This window comes from Mustelus asterias, chromosome 11 (genome assembly GCF_964213995.1).
Source record: "Mustelus asterias chromosome 11, sMusAst1.hap1.1, whole genome shotgun sequence".
NCBI lineage: Eukaryota > Metazoa > Chordata > Chondrichthyes > Carcharhiniformes > Triakidae > Mustelus > Mustelus asterias.
The window spans coordinates 92,763,695-92,786,300 of record NC_135811.1 but is presented as its reverse complement, the minus strand read 5'-3'; the positions used below and the strand labels follow the sequence as shown (position 1 = coordinate 92,786,300).

Below are 22,606 nucleotides of genomic sequence, written 5' to 3'. Positions count from 1 at the left end.
CTGAGGCTCCTGCATTCATCCAATGAGACCATATTGGTGTTGAAAACTGCATTAATCATTTGGAACTGTTGCAGTCATTATCACCTGACCTTTCCTCTTGTACTTTGGTAATTGGCTGATTTAATTACTCTCACCTCCAAACTCCTCGAGGATGCCATCCCAATGTAAAAGTAAAGTTTATTTATTAGTCACAAGTAAGGCTTACATTAACACTGCAATGAAGTTACTGTGAAATTCCCCTAGTCGCCACACTCTGGTGCCTGTTTGGATCAACGTACCTAACCAGCATGTCTTTCAGACTGTGGGAGGAAACCGGAGTAGCCGAAGGAAACCCACGCAGGCACGGGGAGAATGTGCAAACTCCACACAGACAGTGACCTAAGCCAGGAATTGAACCCAGGTCCCTAGCACTGTGAGGCGGCAGTGCTAACCACTGTGAGGCAGCAGTGCTAACCACTGTGCCACCGTGCCTTTCAGTAGCTTTCATGCATCGAAAGTTAAGGTTTTTCTTTTATTTTTTCTGCAGTTAGATTTTTTAAAATTTTGAACACCTGTTTTAATATATGAAGCAATGACCTTTTAACTTTGTTAATTGTTTGATTCTTTCTATTTCTGATGGTTTTTGTGGGGTTTTTTTGCTCATTGTTCTCCATTAATGTCAACTTGTCTCAGTGGTAGCAGGCTTGTTTCTGAGTCCAAAGTCTGTGAGCATGTCCACTGTGGACCTCAGTACATATTCTACACTAATGAACTAATAATTGCTTGAAGATACTTCAAACTCCGACCCCACCTGCTCATGTCCACACAAGTAGGCTTGATGCCCTACAACAGAAAGCTCTCCTAGTGTTTTAACCAAAAACGGATTATTTAGCCATTTGCCTATTTGTGGTATATTGCTCTGCATTAACTGGCCTCGACAACATTGGTGGCAGTTCAGAAGTGATCTATTGGTTGTAATGCACATTGCTGCATTGTGAAAGGAGATATATAAATGAAGATTCTTCCAAATAATGGATGAGATTTTCCAGCTCCCCTGCGACATGTTTTCCAGTGGTGGAGGTGCCTTGCCATTGGCCGTTGGCAGAATCTTATAGGATCATACAATTTTTTTAGAGCAGAAGTGGCCATTTGGCCCATCGAGTCTGCATCGACTCTTTGACAGAGTATTTTACCCAAGCCCTCTCCCCAACCCTATCCCCGTAACCCCACACATTTCCCATGCCTAATCCATCTAACCTACACATCTTAGGACATCAAGGGGCAATTTACCACAGCCAATCCACCTAATCTGCACATCTTTGGACTGTGGGAGGAAACTGGAGCACCCGGAGGGAACCCACACAGACACAGGGTGAATGTGCAAACTTGACACAATCATCCGAGGTAGGAATCGAACCCTGGTCCCTGGCGCTGTGAGGCCACCGTGCCACCCTGTGCTGCTGGTCTACCGGTCCTGCCGAAGTCTACGGCATTTTGTGTGACCCTGCCCCTAGAGAAGCCGCTGTGAAGGGTCACCTTTGGCAGATCCCACCAGCAGGAAGGACCAGGCAACCCTGCTGCAATGTTGTTCTTCAAGCTGTTTTTGTGCCCAATGGACAATGCACTGTGTGGTTTGGGTACCAGTGAGGTCCAAGTGTTGGTGTGGAGGTGCCAAAATTGAGCTGGATGTCCTTGGGCTGAGGAGGATACCTTACCCCTTTATCGAGCAGCGTGTAAGGGGATATTGGATGAGGACCAGATTAATTTTGGCTACACTGTCCAATGGTCAAATAATCGCTCAACATCTAGTTGTAATTATCAACTTACATCTCGAGTAAAGCTGTTGAATCCATAGAATCCCTACAGTACAGAAGGAGGCCATTCGGCCCATCGACTTTGTACCGACCGCAATCCCACCCAGGCCCTATTCCTGTAACCCTCATTTACCCTGCTAATTCCCCTGACACTTGGGTCAATTCAGCATGGCCAATCAATCTAACCCGCACATCTTTGCACTGTGGGAAGAAACCGGAGCACCCAGAGGAAACCCACGCAGGCAAGGGAAGAAAGTGCAAACTCCACACAGACAGTCAACCAAGGCTGGAATTGATCCTGGGTCCCTGGCACTGTGAGGCAGCAGTGCTAACCACTGTGCCACCCTTGTTGATGTGGGTCTGGTAGTGGTAATAAAACCGCCAGTAGACGGAGAAAAATGAACAGACATTCAACCCATAACACCAGATTTACTTTCCAGAGGCTGGAAATTAACCTCGCACCCTTCCCAGGATTCAGAAAGAATGTCCTGAGGGTGGGGGAGTCCAGAAATAGGGATCATAGTTTGAGGATAAGGGAACTGAGGTGAGGAGAAACTTCTTCACCCAGAGAGTGGTGAATGTGTGGAATTCACGATCACAGAAAGTAGTTGAGGCCAAAACATTGTCTGATTTCGAGAAGAAATTAGATATAGCTCTTGGGGCTAAAGGGATCAAGGGATATGGGGGGGGGGGAAGGGGAGAATCAGGATATTGAATTTGATAATCAGCCATGATCATAATGAATGGTGGACATGGTTTGAAGGGCTGAATGGCCTACTCCTGCTTCTAGTTTCTATCTTTCTATGTTTCTATGATAGCTATGCCAAGGATTAAGGTCATCAAACTAATAAGCAACTGAAAGTATGATGGTTGGCTTTAAGGTGGTTTTTCAACAAAAATTAAGTTCCCATGTATCAAGGCACAATTCAAAATCTGGTTAAAAACCGAGGATTTTGCCGTAGTGAAAAAATGCTTGTTTTTTGAGAATTAAGCAAGGAAGTAATTCAGAGAATTGTAATTGAATTCTGTTTAAATTTATTTCAAACATCTCGAGTACAAAGGCGTCTGTCGTAATGTACCTGCTGCTGTTGACAGAACTGGCATGGTGTCCACGTTTCACGTTTTGAGGGTGCTATTGCTTCAATCACTGGCAGTCCTGCAGAAGAGGATACAGATCATAAGAAAATAGGTTTGAAAACAGCCACCTACAACCATTCATCATATAAATCCACAGGACGTGCCAGATTAGTTCCCAGTGTATATTTTCTGATTCTCAAATTCACAATAATACAATGGGTAAGCATCCTTGGCTCTGAACCAGAAGTTTCAGGTTCGAGTCCCACCACAGGAATTGATGGCCAAGGAAGGTTCGTTTGTAAGGCAAACGAGCAGGTTGACTATCAAACTGCAAATCCTTCCACCTCATGGCAACGGCAGGCATTTAGATTGGGAGAGGTTCTTGGTCAGCCTTACGTGATGGAAAGAATGTTGGAGCCAACCATCACTACCCATAACTCCAGGTTACAGCATGCATGTTAAAAATGTCCATGTTGCCACAGCTACTTGGATTCCCTGAGTAATCTGTAATATATCACCAGCACAGGCCTGGTTAACCCAAGGGGGAGAAAGAAAGAAATTCAGAAGAGTCATAGAGTCATAGAAGTTTACAGCATGGAAACAGGCCCTTCGGTCCAACCTGTCCATGTCGGCCAGTTTTTACCACTAAGTTAGTCTCAATTGCCTGTGTTTGGTCCATATCCCTCATTACCCATCTTACCCACGTAACTGTCTAAATGCTTTTTAAAAGACAAAATTGTACCCACCTCTACTACTACCTCTGGCAGCCCGTTCCAGACACTCACCATCCTCTGAGTGAGAAAATTGTCCCTCTGGACCTTTTTGGATCTCTCCCCTTTCACCTTAAACCTATGCCCTCTATAGTTTTAGACTCCCTTACCTTTGGGAAAAGATAGAAAAATGCAACAGGTGTCTTAGGACAATTTCTGTTCATTGATTACAACAACAGTCAGCGACAGATTGATCTACAAAGTGTAAATTGACCTCTCTTTTTGGAGGGAATTTTCAAGGCTTCACAGGTCAATTTGTACACTAACATCTGTGGGTGTATGTATCCCTAAGCTTTTACCGGATGTTCTGATTCGGATTAGCAACTCTGACTTTATCTGGAGATAGTTAATTAGATTTTTAAAATGCAATGTTGAGAGGGGCTGTTCCATCTAAACAATCCCCGGTGCTTATACTCCGCACAAACTGGAATCCAAATCCCATGTACCAGGGTCCATATCCCTTTATTCCCATTTCTTCTGCTTTACTTAATCCATTCTTAGAGTCCCTACAGTGCAGAAGGAGGCCATTCGGCCCATCAAGTCTGCACCGACAATAATTCCATCCAGGCCCTATCCCCATAACCCGTCGTATTTACCACACTAATCCCCCGACACTAAGGGGTAATTTACCATGGCTAATCCAGCTAACCCGCACATCTTTGACTGTGGGAGGAAACCAGAGCACCCGGAGGAAACCCACGCAGACACTGGGAGAACGTGCAAACTCCTCACAGTCATCCAAGGCCGGAATTGAACCCGGGTCCTTGACTCTGTGGGGCAGCAGTGCTAACCACCGTGCTACCACCACCCATAATTGTTAACATTGCCTCAGAAAATATTATGTGCTTGAGTGGTTGCCTGGCCAGAGACGAAAGCCCCTCTGTTACCATGGAGAAAACTGACTGGACAGATGCGAGGCTGGTGACCATGTAATTAGTGTTATTGATGACGTTAAATGCATTTGAGCTAAATGAGAGGAATTAAATGTCTGAGATGTTCAATCATAGATTGAAGCCCGCAGTATCAATAAATAGCCCTGCATGTGAAAACACCATTTTCAGCATTCATGTGAAGTAAACTTCATCGGTACAATGATGCTGTGAATTATTCCCATTGCAACCACAAAATGTCAGCTGTCGCTCAGCTGGTTGTTATTAACAAGAATGCTGTGGGTTCAGTTCCCACTCCAGTCATTTGAGCACAAAAGTTCAGATTGATATTCCAGATAAACGGAAGCCTCTCTTGTCTGCTGTGGTGGATGGAAAAGATCCCATTGCCCTGTTTCAAAGAAGACTTGGGGAGTGTGCTGGGTGTCCTGACTAATATTTATCCTCAATCATAGTATCCATAGAATCCCTACAATGCAGAAGGAGGCCATTTGGCCCATTGGGTCTGCCCCAACCCTCCAAAAGAGCATCTTGCATAGGCCCAACACCAACTCCCACCCTATCCCTGTAACTCCACGCATTTAGCATGGCCAATCCTCCCAGCCTACACATCACTGGACACTAAGGGGCAATTTGGCACTGAAATGAATGATCCGGTCATTATTGCTGTTTGTGGGAGCTTGCTGTGTGCAAATTGGTGCCAAAGGGTGGCACGGTGGCATAGTGGTTAGCACTGCTGCCTCACAGCACCAGGAACTTGGGTTCGATTCCTGCCTTGGGTGATCACATGGAGTATTCCCTGTGTCTGCGTGGGTTTCCTCCGGTTGATCCAGTTTCCTCCTACAGTCCAAAGATGTGTAGGTTAGGTGGGTTGGCCATGCTAAATTGCCCCTTAGTATCCAAAGATGTGTAGGTTTGATGGATTAGCGGGGTAAATGAGGAGGGTTATGGGGTTGGGGCAGAGGAGAGGGTCTGATAGGACGCTCTTTCGGCGAGTTGGTGCAGACTCAATGGGCCGAATGGCCTCTTTCTGCACTGTAGTGATTCTATATTTCCTACACTGAGACTGCGATTATTCAGCAGTACGTCATTGGTTTGAAAGTGCTTTGGGATGTCTGGGGACCATGAAGGGCTTTGGATAAATTGTTTTTTTTCAAAATGAGAACAGCATGCTTGAATGGTTCATTTATTTTTCTCTCTTAATATTTATTCATCTCACTCTTTGGATGTCTCATGTGCATTGCCTTCTTCCCTTGTTATCAGCGAATGGGCAGACAAGCACATCCCTGAAGAATAATCCACACAATCCTTAAATCAACTGTTAAGATTGGTGAGGATGGGACAGACAGATGTTGCCGACTCTGTCTCTAGCTCTCCAGGAAGCCGTCTGTCTCTGGTGATTCACTCAACTGACCCAAGGAGCTGTGCATTTCTGAAGAGATCACAGCAGTTAACCCTTGGTTTAGCCACCGTGTGACGCAGCATTTCATTCTACAAGAGGCCACCCTTCCCTCTCTCCCTGCTGTCTTTAATAACCTGTATTTTGTTGAATTACAGACTTAACTATATGATATGCTTGAAATTATTTGTCTGTATAACGTGCAAGAAACAATACTTTTCACTTTATGTTAATACACGTGACAATAATAAATCAAATCAAATCAAAAATTATGATGTTGCAGACTTGGAGTAAAACGTAAAAAAAAAAATGTAATCAATGATATTAAAACACTGCATGCAGTTTTCCCAAAGGAACAATTTAATGATTTTTGCAATGTTAAATATGGTTCCAAATGTTTTATGCTATTTATGGCACAGGTAAACTTGCCAAAGCTATCTGCTGTGTAGCAAGAATATTGGCCGTTTGATATCCATCTTCAGTCCGCCAGCCCTGTCGCAAAGGAGTTAAGGATTACCCGGAAGCAACAAGTAAATGAACAAGAACTTATCTATCTCTGTCTTAAAGACACTCAATGATAAGACCATAAGATATAGGAGCAGAATTAGGCCATCCGGCCCATTGAGTCTGCTCTGCCATTCAATCATGGCTGATATGATTCTCATCCCCTTTCTCCTGCCCCGTAACCCTTGATCCCCTTATTGGGCACTGAGAGTCCACTTTATAAGGCAGTGACATCAATTAAATCACGCTGATTAGATTAATCATTCTACTGTCACGATAACCTGGTAAAATGGTGTTCTTTCCCATAATAATGTGGTGATACCAGCGTTGGACTGGGGTGGGCCCAGTAAGAAGTCTCACAACACCAGGTTAAAATCCAACAGATCTATTTGGCATCATAGAAACCCTACAGTGCAGAAAGAGGCCATTGGGCCCATCGAGTCTGTACCGACCACAATCCCACCCAGGCCCTACCTCCCATATCCGTACATATTTGCCCACTAATCCCTCTAACCTATGCATCTCAGGACACTAATTTTAGCATGACCAATCAACCAATCAACCTAACCCGCACATCTTTGGACTGTGGGAGGAAACCGGAGCACCCGGAGGAAACCCACGCAGACCTAAGGAGAATATGCAAACTCCACACAGACAGTGACAATTATGTGGTGATCTTAAAGAGTTTCACATACAGAGAATTCCAACTGCATTTTGTGAATGTGGTGCTCAGAAAATGGAAAGTTAACAATGGTTCCACAGCCAAAAAGTCCATTTCTGCAAAGCAATGTTTGCTTCATAACAGATCTATCAAATAAGATCCAATGATCTCCATGTAAAACCCAATCAATAGTATAATTTTAAACTCTTGTTCGGTGAACTGAATGAACTGACATACATCGAACACCAAAGGGAGTGTGCTGTAGACATTAAACACATTATTGCTCGAGAGAATAGCAGCACTACTTCAAACTACAGGGTAATATGCTCAATGGAGATTTGGCTGAGTGCCAAGTTCTTCGTTCTCACTGGCGGCGGCTGTGGGGCATGAACGGCCGGAGAATTAGGAGTGGGTAGAATAGTGACACAGTGGTTAGCACTGCTGCCTAACAGAGCCAGGGACCCAGGTTCAATTCGAGCCTTGGGTGACTGTCTGTGTGAAGTCTGCACCTTCTCCCCGTGTCTGCGTGGGTTTCCTCCGGGTGCTCCGGTTTCCTCCCACAGTCTGAAGATGGGTGGGTTCGGTTGACTGGCCATGGTAAATTGCCCCCTTAGTGTCAGGGGGATTTGCAGGGCAAATATGTGGGGTTACAGGGATAGGGCCTGGGTGGAATTGTTGTCAATGCAGGTGTGATGGGCCGAATTGCCTCCTTCTGCACTGTAGGGATTCTATGATTCTATAGTTCTGGTCAGAATTCTTTGTGTTTAAGTTTAGTTGCTGCAATTGAGTGGAGAAGACAAGATCTCGGAGGATAATGTGTGGTGATCCAATTTGTATGTTTATCGAGGCTCAGGAAGGAAGCCTCTGTGTGTGAGGCAGCCTTGGGCATTACAGGAAGAACTTGCAGCCTTGCCGCAAACTGAAAATGTAGTATTATTCATCATTAGCTTTATCTGAGTGGGTCGGGGAAATCATCCTATCATTGAAAGAATCTGGAAGACAGAAAGATGAAGGGCTACCAAAACAAGAAGGCATTGTACCGGATTATCAGACAACATTTCATACATTTTTTTATATAAAGCGAGATGATGTGGGTTAACAGATTTATCTCTGGAATCTGAGCTTGAGTTAAGATTGAATTAAGATTAAGAGAAGAGAAGAGAAGGCACTAATGCCTTGAAAGTCTCATCTGATTCTTCGATTTCTGCATAAGGTGAATCTGGGGGAGACTTGACCCAGTTCCTCATGAGGTTCAGGCCCACACCACAAAGCTGCCTCTAATTTGGTGCTAAATTGGGCAAACTCATTCAGAGAAGCTAAATAATATCTCGTTCCAGGGAATGGATCATCACGCACTTCACATAGAAATAACAACATGGAAACAAGCTACTCAGTCCGACAGGTCCATGTTAAAACTATTTAAAGTTTCAAGTTTATTTGTTAGAGTCACCAAGTAGGCTTACATTAACACTGCAATGAACAGGGAGAAAAGGACAGCACAGGAACAGGCCCTTCGGCCCTCCAAGCCTGTGTCAATCATGATGCCCTAACTAAACTAAAAAAAAACCCATCTGCCCTTACTCCGTTTTGGTGCCAATTGGTGCACGGGCAAATCCCCCCTCTTCATCAGCAAAGCGAGACAGATAGGGCGGGAATTTCCGGCAGCACTCATCCCAAGACCGGAAAATCCCACCTGAGGTCAACGGACCTTTGCATGGTCCTGTCCTGCCCACTACAACTGGTAGGCGGAACGGAGAAATTTTGCCCATTGTGTTACCAAGCCTTCCCACTGAATCCATCTCTGTCATTGCCCACACATGCTCATCTTCAATCCAAAGTCACTGGATAGCATCCAGGAGTGTGAACCCTAATGTTTTGCCATGCTGCACATTCATTACCTTTGCTGCTTGGTTTTGTTTCCTCATGTAGGGAAAGCAAAGATAACAATTGCATTTATATACTGCCTTCAACTTGTAAACTATCTCGAGGTGCTTCACAACAGCGACATCAAACAAAATGGGACAGCGACATGATGAGATATTAGGACAGATGACCAAAGGGGAGAAGAGGAAGGTTTTAAAGGTTCATTTTAAAGCTGTAAAGAGTGTACGAGACACCAAAATTTTTAGGAAGTGAAAGGTAGGTTTAGCCGGCTGGAGGCATGGCTGCTAATGCTGGAGTGATTTTTCAATTATGGATAGAGGCCAGAATTGGTGGAGCGCAAGTGATTGCCAAGGTTTCCAGGGCTGGAGGAGGTGACAGAGATAGGGAGCGGAAAAGGCCGGCACAGGTCAGCGAGCCACAGGGATAAAGGTAAATAGGAATGGGGGTGAAGAGTAAAGTAAAGTTTATTTATTAGTGTCACAAGTCGGCTTACGTTCACAGTGTAATGAAGTTACTGTGAAAATCCTCTAGTCGCCACACTCCAATTCCTGTTCGGGCACACTGAGGGAGAATTTAACATGGCCAAAGCACCTTGCCAGCACATCTTTCAGACTGTGGGAGGAAACCAGAGCACCCGGAGGAAACCCACGCAGACACGGGGAGAATGTGCAAACTCCACACAGAGAGTGACCGAAGCTGGGAATCGAACCCGGGTCCCTAGCGCTGTGAGGCAGCAGTGCTAACCACTGTGCCACCCCAGGCACGAAGAAGGATACCTATAACAGAGTTTTGGATGAACTCTAGTTAATGAAGGGAGGGAGATGGAAGGCTGGACAGGAGAGCATTGGTAAGTCTAGAGGTACTAAAGGCATTGGGTGGAATTTTCCACAAAAGTGGCAAAGTGTCACGTTCTGACTGAAAACCAGTCCAGAAACATGGCCAGGTTTACAGAGCGGTGGCAGGGTGAGGCACGATTTTCTGGTCCCGTCCGATGAACACGCAAATGCCGCTGTGACCGGAAACTCTTGAGCGAGGGCCATACTGGGATTTCCGACAGGGAGACCTCAGAATGAGATCTTTCCCACCCCTGGCCGGTGGCGTCATCAGGTTCACATCCTTGTCATGTCCAGTGAGGGTGTGGACCTGATTACCATATATCTGAATACACTTACATATTCAAAATCACCTTTTTACCATATCTTCCGAGAGCATCAGATGTTCCCACTTGCCGGCGTGACATCACACTGGCGGGAATCACGACTGGTCTTCAAAAACAGAGATCAGATGTGGTGACCATGCCTGGGGCTCGGAGGCCAGTGTAGCACCCAGGTGGTCAGGGAGATGGCAGAGTAGTGTCCTGGCACTGGCAGTGCCAATCTGTTATCCTGGCAGTGCCAATGTGGCGGTGCCTCATTATTACTGCCAGAGAACAGGGCCTGGTGGAGGCAGGGCTTATAGGTGACCCCATAATGGGAGTTTGTTCATGTGGTGGGGGTGCCAGTGATGCTGACGATGTGTATGGCGGGGGAGGCGGGGGGGCATTCTTCAGCATTGACTTGAGTTGGGTTGATCTGAGGAGTTTGACTTGCTGGTGTCCTTAGGCCACGCCTCTCTCAGTGAGGGCACAAAACTAGCCCCACCCCCACAAAAAAAGTGTTGGAAGCTAGCGATTGGGATTGCGCCACTTGAGCCAACGGGAATGGCATCAGATTTCCTGCCCGGGATCTCATTGTTATTTTTTGCGGAAATTCTGCCCCAGATCTTATGACACTAAAATATCGGGGGTCGTGGTTTATGCCAACACTCTGGCAGGGCAGAGCCTGATAGAGCTGCCAAGGCCAGCTCCTCAGATCAAGGTGCCCTTATCAGTGAAAATAACAGACTCCCCCACCCCCGCAAGGCCATGGAACACCCCCCTGCACCACAACCTTCAGGGGTGATCCCTCCCCATACTATGGAAGTATTGGGGGGGGCAATCTTATCTATCTCCAAAACCCGTGTTGATGTCAGCATACAACCCTCTTCCACACAATCCCCTCCCGTCCACAAATATGGGGAAATCCCCCAATGGTGGAAGGTAACCCCCTCCTGGCAGTGCCCACTCCAGTGCACCCTGCCTGGGGGCACAGCCAGGGTACATGGGGACAATGCCCAGCCTTGGCCCTCAACCACCAGAGCCTCCAGGCCACTCCACATCCCTGGCGTGTCCAGCTGGACTGGTTTTGAAAACCGGTAGTGAATCCCATCGGCGTGACGTCACACCGCCCGGGGGGGGGGGAGCATTCCACAGGGCCGGACATTACGGTGTAAAATGGGACAAAATATTTAAATTATACAAATCAGGTCCACGTCTTTTCTGATTACATTGCTGGAGTGGACAGAGAAGATCGCAAACCAAAATCTCACCAGCACAAATCCTCATACGGCCCTCTTGCGAAACTTAGCAGCCACAATGGGTATCACCCTGGGGAAAGGGCTCGTTAACTCTCACCCACTGATGAGGATTTGAGCAGCAAATGAGCTGAGGAAAGATTAGTTGGGCCATCTCACAGAGTTGGGTCAGGCATCCTGGCGATGAAGTAGATTTGTGGCTGGAAGCTTATTTTGCTGCCAAGCTTTGGATCAGCCAGAAATTAAACTGAAGACCAGACTTATCTGTATCACCCAATACTGTATCAGGTGGCGGAGCGCTAGGGATCTTTTCCCTCTGTTTACTGCAGGAGGTTCATACAATTATGGAATAATATGTACTTCTATCTAACTTCAGCTTATGAATCCCCTCTTTATTATCAAGCAGAGACCAACACAGGAAACATGACAAGTTACCGACTGTTGTCTTGAAACATGAAGCGCACCCACAATAATTGGTAGACAAATTTAACAAGCTAAACCAGACCCAAGAACAAGAACAAAGAACAGTACAGCTCAGGAACAGGCCCTTCGGCCCTCCAAGCCTGTGCCGATCACGCTTACCTATCTAACCAACTGTTTATATCCCTCTATTCCCCGTTGTTCATATCCTATCAAGATAAATCTTAAATCTGGCTAATGTAACTGCCTCAACCACCTCACTTGGCAGTGCATTCCAGGCCCCCACCAGCCTTCTGTGTAAAAAAACTTCCCTTGCACATCTCCACTGAACCTTTCTCCCCTTATCTTGAACTTGTGCCCCCTTGTAATTGTCATTTCTGTCCTGGGCAACTGTTCACCCTTTCTATAAATCTCACAATTTTATAAACTTCTATCCGGTCACCCCTCAGCCTCTGTCTTTCCAGGGAGAACAATTCAAGTTTATTCAATCTCTCCCCATAACTAATACCCTCCATACCAGGCAATCTTTTGGTAAATCTTTTCTGCACTCTCTCCAAAGCCTCCATGATATATTAAATATAATATTAGATATGATTTGAATTTCACAGCAATAATCTGACCTGGAAAAATTGCCACCCTCTCGCAGTTCAAGTTGTTGTGTGAGCTTAATGCGTTCCGTCATGTTCACAAGCTAACAGCTCTGCCGAGAATTCAAATCTTTGAAAATGCTGCTTTTTTAAATGCTATTACGGCTGAGTTTACCCTCCTGTACATTTCCCATTCTGAAACATCTGCTCTTTAAATTGATAATACCGACTGCACTAAAAGCTGAATTAAAGGAACATCTCAGTCAATCATTCCCATTCACGTTATTCCTTGAGGAAAGCTCCCCACACCTTGCGTGCCAGTGTTTTTCAGCCGTTTCCCTTTACCTTTCGAAAATATACCTGCTCAACCAAAAGCACAGGAATTTTCCGTTTGGAAAAAAAGCAATATCGCTGACAGTTGACAGAATCACACAGCAGAAGGGCCGACAGCAGAACTTTTATAATCTTGTAAATGATGCCATCTGTCACAAACATCAAGGAATAAAACAAGGATCACAATATTTACCAGAGTAGAATCAATTACAGCATTTTGATGAGAGCAACAGAGATGCAGCTGAGGAAATTACTGCACATTTTGAACTGGGGCCTGCTCCCACTTCCACTTCAACTCACGGGCTGATTTTATTTCTTCCTTGAATTCATTACTTATTGCAGGATTTAACGCCGAAGGAATTCAAACAGCCACCACGGCTGCATTACAGTCCTCACTCTCCCTCTTCCACCCCAATAGAAATTGATGCGCTGCAACGCAAGCCTCAGCCCAAATAGGTTCGGCGAGCATTTAACAATGCCACTGCATAATTGATCATCGGAGATGTAGCACTTAGGACCGGCCAACATCAAAACACAGGTTGCTAGATTTCTAGTGGCATTCTGCCTTGCTAAGAAATCCCCCCAAAATGAAAGCAGGAGGAGATTGTGATACTCACAGGACCCTGTGGTAGCTTCAGCTGTAATCGGTCTGAGGTTTCAATAAGCTACGTGCATCGTACAGCCACAACACGAGTGAAATAAATCCTCCTGTGGATCCATTCTGGGTAATTAGTGGAATCTCTCTGTTTTCCTACAGCAAGGCAGCCGCTGGTCTCATTGACAGGGGATGTGGGTGTGAGGACAGCTAGCAACCACACAATTTGACTTATTGTGCCGGAGCCTAATGTAACATTGCTACTGTCTGCTGCTTACTGTAGAAGGTTTAGCACTCTCACAGCCAGTGTTAACCATTTGAGGCCCACAGTACTTCTATATTGAACCTGCCTGTAATACATGGAAAAGGCCAATTAACTGTTTCACTACAGACAGGCTCACGCATATTTTTTCAGTGACTATTTTGCATCTGAATTTTGTTACGAATCTGAATCTGGGGCGGCACGGTGGCACAGTGGTTAGCACTGCTGCCTCACAGGACCAGAGGCCCGGGTTCAATTCTCGGCATGAGCTACTGTCTGTGTGGAGTCTGCACGTTCTCCCCGTGTCTGCGTGGGTTTCCTCCGGGTGCTCCAGTTTCCTCCCACAGTCCGAAAGACGTGTCCGTGTTGTCCGTGTTAAATTCTCCCTCAGTGTACCCGAACAGGCGCTGGAGTATGGCGATTAGGGGATTTTCACAGTAACTTCATTGCAGTGTTAATGTAAGCCGACTTGTGACACTAATTCATAAATAATAATTAATTTCTCAATTACAGATTTACAGGAATCACTTTTTCTGGGAATATGTTTAATAGAACAAAGAACAGTACAGCACAGCATAGGAACAGGCCCTATGGTCCCCCCCACCCTGGCCTGCGCTGAACATGATGTCTGCCTCAACTGAAACCATATGCACTTAGAGTCCGTATCCTTCCATTCCCATCCTATTCATGTATTCATCAAGTTGCCGCTTAAATGCCGCTAACGTACATGCTCCCTTAATAGTTATTTTGCAAACTGGAATGGGAATTTGTTTTAAAGCCAATGTTTTGCTTGTAATAATTCTTTTTAATTCAAAATATTTTAACAATTTATTCAAAGGGATGTGGGTTTGGTTGACTGCGCCAACATTCATTGCCCATCCCTAATTGTCCCTTTTGCCTTCCTTTCCTCTTCCTGATATTCAGATGTGGGTTAATGCACAGCAGGGTGGCACAGTGGCGAGCGCTGCTGCCTCACAGTGCCAGGGACCCAGGTTCAATTCCAGCCTTAGGTGACTGCGTGGAGTTTGCACCTTCACCCCGTGTCTGCGTGGGTTTTCTCCGGGTGCTCCAGTTTCCTCCCACACTCCAAAGATGTGCTGGTTAGGTGGATTGGCTATGCTAAATCACCCCTTAGTGTCCATAGATGTGTAGGTTAGATGGATTAGCCACGGGAAATGTGCGGGGTTACAGGGATAGGGTAGGGGAGAGGGCCTGGGTAAGATGCTCTGTCAGAGAGGTGCAGGCTCGATGGGCCAAATGGTCTCTTCTGCACTGTAGGGATTCGTATAATCCCAACAGTGCAGAAGGAGGCTGTTCGGCCCATCGAGTTTGCACCGACCACAATCCCACCCAGGCCCTATTCCCGTAACCCCACATATTTACCCTGTTAATCCCCTGGCACTAGGGTCAATTTAGCCTGGCCAATCAACCTAACCACAGATCTTTGGACTGTGGGAGGAAACCGGAGCACATGGAGGAAACCCACGCAGGCACAGGGAGAACGTGTAAACTCCACACAGACAGTGATCCGAGACCGGAATTGAACCCGGGTCCCTGGCGCTGTGAGGCAGCAGTGCTAACCACTGTGGCACCTCTAATCTAGAATCTATGATTCTATGGACAGCACTCCAGTATGTTCCTGTTCCTGAGTGAATGTCAGCATTTGAATGGGGAATGGGTGTGGGGGTGGGGAGAAGAAGCAATCACCAGCAAGTGTGTGTCTTGCAGACATCCCTGGATAGTGATAAGTTGAACTTGCCTGCTGCGGTGGTTGCGAGTCCCCAGCTTTGCTTCTCCAGCACTCCACCACATCAGTGGAAGCTTGAGTGCTTCCTCGACCATCTGGTCCCTCCCTTAGGAGCAACACAAGCACACAGCTCAGAGTGGCTGAGCGGGTGACCTGCTCGGATTCGCCTGCACTGCTTTATGGCTCATTTTCTGCAATAGATGAACACTAAGAAATACACAAAAGATGTGTCTGCAAATGCTGGGAATCTGTGATCTGAAAATGCAGCCACTGTGCACAGTGGGCCAGCAGCAAGTTGAAGTAGCAAGATTGGGTAGCAATCTGGTATCGGCCTTTACATCAGAATTGGCTCCAAAGCCCTACAATAATGGATGGTTCTGGGCCCAGAGAAGGATAAGTCTGCGGGACAGTAAGCTTTCCTGCTGTCCAGTGTCACACTCCCAGCTGCTGCACTCTGACAGGGTCCTGAGGGAACCTGGCTGGGCTTATGCATTTGGCAGTTTGCCATTTTTAAAAACTGTACCAAACGTGAGTTGAATGATCCCTCGTTTATGGTCTTATTTTGTATTAAACATTAAAAACGGCAAAAGGTCAACTGAGGAATTATCCAGCCTATTTATAACTTTGCTTTTTTTTGATTGATGTGGAGGAATTGACTGCTGGAGCATCCCCCATGCTTCCCCCCCCGACCATTCCAGAATTGTACCGACCACCTCACCCACCCTCCCAACCCCACTAGCTGCTGTAATCTGTGGGGGAAGATCACTGAATCAAAGATTCGAATCCCTATAATACAGAAGGAGGCCATTCAGTCCATCGAGTTGGCACTGACAACAATCCCACCCTGTACCAGTAACCCCACATACTTACCCTGCTCGTCCCCCCGAAGCTAGGGTCAATTTAGCACGGCACATCTTTGGAGTGTGGGAGGAAACCGGAGCACCCGGAGGAAACCCACGCAGACACAGGGAGATCGTGCAGACTCCACACAGACAGTGACCCAAGCCGGGAATCGAACCCGGGTTCTTGGCGCTGTGAGGCAGCAGTGCTAACCACTATGCCACAGTGCCACCCATCAAACAAAATATTCAAACAATGGGACGGAATAGTGGTGCAGTGGTTAGCACTGCTGCCTCCCAGTGCCAGGGACCTGAGTTTGATTCCCAGCTTGGGTTACTGTCTGTGTGGAGTTTGCACGTTCTCCCCGTGTCTGCATGGGTTTCCTTCAGGTGCTCCGGTTTCCTCCCATAGTCCGGAAGGCGTTCTAGTTAGGTGCATTGGCCCAGCTAAATTCTCCCTCGGTGTACCCGAACAGGTGGCAGAGCTTGGCGACGAGGGGATTTTCACAGTAACTTCATTGCAGTGTTATTGTAAGCCTAATTGTGACACTAATAAATAAACTTAAACTTAAAAAACGAAACTGACAGCCCAATTCCAAAAGTTCAAGAGAGAAATTTAGGTACCTGTAAATAGCAAAAGTGCTGGAAGTGCAGGAATCACTGGGAAGTCATGGAACATTCTGGATTTGCAGTGGTCATCATTTTACGTGGCTACATTTGATGCCTGGCTAACAAGATCATACTGTTGGTGTGGAGATATTTCCGTGAAACTACAAATCAACAGACTGGCTTTTAGAAGTATCTCTGCAACTATGAATACAGACACCGGACTGATATCGGAATTATTTATGCAGAAACAGCAGCAGATAATAGTAACTGTCGCGCCAAGAGCTGAACTAGGTTGGCTTGCTTCTGAGTTTTCCCCTGCCTTTGTTCTCTGGGGCCATTAATCACGTACCTTCCCTCTTCCCCAGCAACGAGACTGACAGCACACCACATGAAGAAGTATAGATACAATTCAACATGGTAGCATTCACAACATTGGTTCATAGTTATGCTGCATCTATGGACTGGCCCCAATTGCCTCAGGGGAACGTAAGAGGTCCCGGGGCGTCATTTTGAAGAAGAGCAAGAGAGTTTGCCCTGTGATCTGGACATTATATATTTCTAAATTATCATCGCTTAATGATCTTGTCATTTATCAGCATTGCTGTTTGTTGGACTAATTATGCGGTGGCATGGTGGCACAGTGGTTAACATTGCTGCTTCACAGTGCTCGGGGCCCAGGTTCAATTCCCGGCTTGGGTCACTGTCTGTGCGGAGTCTGCATGTTCTCCCTGTGTCTGCATGGCTTTCCTCCGGGTGCTCCGGTTTCCTTCCACAGTCCGAAAGACGTGCTGGTTGGATGCACTGGCCATGTTAAATTCTCCCTCAGTGTACCCGAATAGGCGCCAGCGTGTGGTGACCAGGGGATTTTCGCAGTAACTTCATTGCAGTGTTAATGTTAGCCTACTTGTGACACTAATAAATAAAACTTTAAAGCAACTGGCTGCCATGTTTCTTAGGTCACAGCTGAGACCACAGTTTGAGTACTTCCTTCGTTGTAAGTTATTTTGGGACATCATCAGGAAAAGCACTCTGGAAAGCAATAAATGCTTGCATTTACTAATTACTAATATCTGACACATGAAAACAGAACCATATAATTTAGGAAGTCTTGGTATTAAGATTACTTAAAATGTGTGTGTGTATGTATGTTCCTGAGGATGTAAAATATTGAATTGTGGAATGAAGGGCGGAATTTTCCCGCCCCGCCCACCACAGGAATCATAACAGATGGGGGCGAATCATGCAAAGGTCCATTTACTTCAGGTGGGATTTTCCGGTCTCGGGGCAAGTGGAGCTGGGAAATCCCACCTGAAGTGTCTGTCCTCTATTTAGTTTTTTATTTTCATTAAATGTAAGTTTTCTTCTTATCGGTATTAACCATTGCTGGCAGGGGTGAAACCATGATCAGGCAGGACGTGAGGCTAGCCCATTGCACTGGAGATATGCTGACGCCTAGTCCACTGCATTGGGGGTGTGCTGACGCCGAGCTCATTGCACTGGGGGTGTGCTGACACCTGCGATGGTGGTTTGCCCACGCTAGGTTAAAGTAAAGGATCAACGTAGCCAATGAAGTTAAACCAAGTCTTTACCTAATGCAATTTTTCAAAGCAACCTTGGCCTTTTGGCTAAGATGAAGCTTTCGATCAAGCCCGGGAGGGGGTGCGATGCCTCATCCAGTCAGTTTGGATCTTGTTCGATCAAGCCCAAAATGGGATGCAACGTCTTGTCTTGTCAGCTTGGATCTTGTTTGTCCCTCATGCGGGGACCATGATTGGACTTAATTTGAATTGACTTTTGTGATTAAAGTACCGGAAGGTACAAAACAAAGCCCAACACCACTTCTAACACTACTCCTGCTCACTTCACTGTGACATTCTGTCATCTTGAGATGACTCTTGCATGTTGGAGCAGGTTACTGATTGTTCTGAGAATATCTTCATAGACTAATCTAGAAACCAGCGATGATGCCAACCTATTGCAAGAGTATGGAGATGGTTCCTGGATCAATCTAAAGAACTGTGCTGAGATGCACTCTGTAACAATAACCAGAGTGAATCCTTGGGCAGAATTCTCCCATGCCCTGGCTGGCAGATTCAAAGGCTGGCGGGGTGGGGGGGGGGGGGGGGGGGGGGGGTGGTGGGGGGGAAAATTCACGCTGGTGTGAATTTTCTGTCGTACCTTCTGCTGCTGCCCGCCGCGGTGGATCAGGAAACCAGCTGAAGCCCGGCCTGATACTGATTTGCATCCCGCTAATGTAAGTTTTAGGGCAAATCCTCCATGATTAAAAAACCCAGGGATAAGGAAAATGGCTGACTGGCTGCCAGGAACCTTTACAGCCACATGAATATGCAAGAGGCTGGGAATAACGAGAAGATCAAGACAGGGATAATCTAATCAACAGGAAATAAAGGAGAAACCATGGCCAGCAGACAAGGAGTAAATAGCCCAGCAGCAAGACAATGAGAACAGAGATCATTCCATCCACAGACAACATCAATGACTCAGCTCGCTGATGGGATTCCAATCAGGATGACTCAGAGAACATTTAAAAGACATTAAAATGTCAATTAAGGGCGGTCCCGACATTTCCGGCCCTTTTTGTCCCAGTCAATCGAAACTATCAATGATCAGAGACTGTTTTGTGTGAGAGAATCACTGGTTCAGGTTTTAAAAAGGGACAAGCAAGCTCTGGCTCTCCTCTCTCCACTCTCTTCTCCTGTTCCTGGCTGCCTCTCGTTCGTCTCCAGCACGCAGCCCGAAGCCCACTGAGCAATTTAAACTAGGATTGTGAGTATCCTCCGGTAATTCGCGAAGTTCCCGAGATCATCATAGTGGATGAGGCTTTGGGGAAAGTGGGGGGGGGCTTTTGCATGCACCTTTCATAGTTTAAGACACTGGTAAACTTGTGTAAAGTAAGCATTCTCATTGTGTCCGTTTTAGTATTCCTTCCATAGCTATAGTCTTATAGAGCATAAGGCATTGTGTGTTGTTTTCCTGGTGTTTGGTGATCTTGACCTTGATGTTTTAACAAATATATATATATCTTTGACTACCATTGGAGTCCGTTTTGATCTTTTCAATTTCTCACCAACGATCTCTGACCAAGTCACAATATTAAATATCCCTTACCATAATTCCGGAGTCTAGAACTGAGGGTACCCTGGGCGCTTCGAAACCGCCCACTCAGGAAAGGCTGCCAGGTAGTGGATAGGCAGCAGTTTCCTTTTCTCTCTCTAGGGAGCGCTACTCTAGTGAAGTAGACGCAAGGTGGCCGTTGTTCCATCGGCGAGAGAGAGAATCACTCGGGCATTGGTGGGGCTTGGGTAACGGAGAACAAAACCTAAAATAAGCCCAGTGGAGTTAAAAAGAGGGATCCCGCTACACTAATGGGATGCAGATGAAGGCCCTACCAGAATTTTCCGGCCACGTCCGATTCTCCACAATGCCAGCGGGAAACCATGCTGGAACAACATCATAGAATCATAGAGACCCTACAGTGCAGAAGGAGGCCACTCGGCCCATCGAGTCTGCACCGAACAAAATCCCACCCCAAGCCCTAACCCCACACATTTACCCAGCTAATCCCTCTAACCTACACATCCTGGGACACTGAGGGGCAATTTAGCATGGCCAATCAACCTAACACACACATCTTTGGACTGTGGGAGGAAACCGGAGCACCCGGAGGAAACCCGCACAGACACGGGGAGAACGTGCAAACTCCGCACAGACAGTGACCCAAGTCGGGAATTGAAACCAGGTCCCTGGAGCTGTGACACAGCAGTGCTAACCACTGTGCCACCGTGCCGCCCACCACTGTGCCACCGTGCCGCCCCATGTCATACAGTTGTCAGGACTCACCTGAACAATGCCTGCCACTGCCTCCAGAGTTCAGAATGGAGGCCGCCGCAACCCTGGATTCTGGAACAGCACAGAGTAGGTGGGACAAGAGCATCTACAGGTGGATCTTCTGGATTCAGTGTCATCGAGGAGGTCCATTTTCCTACTTCAAGTGTTCCAGGAGGTCCATCTTCATTTTCAGGACGTCCATCTTAGTTCTTTGACAGTGAGTCAGTGATATTAGATGCCTTTTCAATATGGTACCCAGATACGATGGTGGATTACACTCCATCAAGCTTGCCCCATCACAGCACAAAACACCCAGTGGCTTAATTAATGACCAGAATCATAGAATCCTGCAGTGCAGAAGGAGGCCATTCGGCCCATCAAGTCTGTACCAACCCCAATCCCACCCAGGCTCTATCCCCGTAACTCCACTTATCGACTCCACTAATCCCCCTGACACTAAGGGGCAATTTAGCGTATCCAATCAACCTAACCCGCACATCTTTCAGACTGTGGGAGGAAACGGGAGCACCCAGAGGAAACCCACGCAGATACAGGGAGAATGTGCAAACTCCACACAGGAGGTGACCCGGGGCTGGAATTGAACCCGGGTCCCTAGCGCTGTGAGGCAGCAGTGCCAACCACTGTGCCACCCTGCCGCCCAAGAAGATGTGGTATGTTTTCCAGTCGGCTTCTGCAATGGGAAACACTCCATGTTCCCATCCTCATCACGGGACTTAGTCCCAGATGTGGGAATTCCGGCCCTTGTTTCGGGAGCAGGTTCAAAACCTGAAGGAATAGATAAATTCTGAACAGGATGGTATGTCTGTCTCTCTGGTGGCTTTCATAAGCAATTCTTGTTGCCATCAGCAGGACCCCTAAGTTAAGAAATATTAATTATTTGAAATATCATAGAAGATTGGATACTTTATACACAGAGGGATCTCTCAATTTATCATCCTCCTTTAATTTTAATGTATTTTTATTGAATAACTTGGCTAACTCCACCTTCCAAGGGATGGGAATAAATGTTGGTCTTGACAGTGATACCCACGCCCCTAAAAGAAAAAGTAAAATAAATATTTTGAAAATTGATGGCTGATGGGATCATCATGGGCACTAACTTGGAGGAGTTAATGAGCTGAGTGATATGTAGGAGTTGCATTAAGCGTGCTCGGTGCAGTCATTAGTGTAGGGTGTTTATCAAATGTGTCATCGCCACAATCTCTGTGTTAACTGAACTATCTCCTGTTAGGATCCGACAATTCTCGAAACCAGTTCTCTCAATGATACAACTGGGATGGCAGTTGTGCGGGTCAGTAAGGGGAAGGTGGGGAGGGGGGAGCAGGGAGGGTGGGGGGAGGTGGGGAGGCTGACAGTGCCAAGTTGGTCAGCAACCCATCCTAAATTTGACGCAGTGAGTCAAGACAAAATTGGAAAACCGTGGTTGGTCATAGAATCATAGAAGAATCATAGGATCCCTGCAGTGCAGAAAGAGGCCATTCGGCCCATCAAGTCTGCACCGACTCTCTGACAGAGTATCTTATGGGAGGGCCATAACGCCACACACTTATCAGAGCTAATCCCCCTAACTGACACGTCTTGGGACACTCAGGGGCAATTTAGCAATCCACCAAACCTGCACACCTTTGGAGTGTGGGAGGAAACCAGAACACCCGGAGGAAACCCACGCAGGCACGGGGAGAACGTGCAGACTCCACACAGTCGTCTGCCTCCTGTTCAATCCCAGCACGATGTGGCTGCTGGCTGGGAGGGAGTGCAATGTTGGACATGCGTTGGCTACTGCCTAGGTCGCCCCATTTGAGAACATACCCCCCCTCCTCCCGCCGCATGCCTCTCACCTTTCACAGGGCCTGTGGCACCTGCAGCCACTTGTCTTTCTTTGCTTTTCCAACGCTGCCTGCCCTGCAGTGTGTTCACTGCATTCTTTTGTTCTCATTTCAGAATCCCAACATTTGCCACTTTTATCTGTACTTTTTCA

The 22,606-nt window shown here is 46.7% G+C and overlaps 1 protein-coding gene across 1 annotated transcript in view; it reads right to left on the bottom strand.

Moving 5' to 3' along the window:
- The window catches only part of LOC144500971 (MAGUK p55 subfamily member 3-like), a 114,615-nt gene that overhangs the window by 71,538 nt on the left and 20,471 nt on the right, over positions 1–22,606 (bottom strand). The window contains exon 3 of the mRNA XM_078224470.1: positions 2,873–2,949. Coding sequence (XP_078080596.1) covers positions 2,873–2,897 — 25 coding nt within the window. The 5' untranslated portion in view covers positions 2,898–2,949. The remainder of the gene's footprint in view (positions 1–2,872; positions 2,950–22,606) is intronic.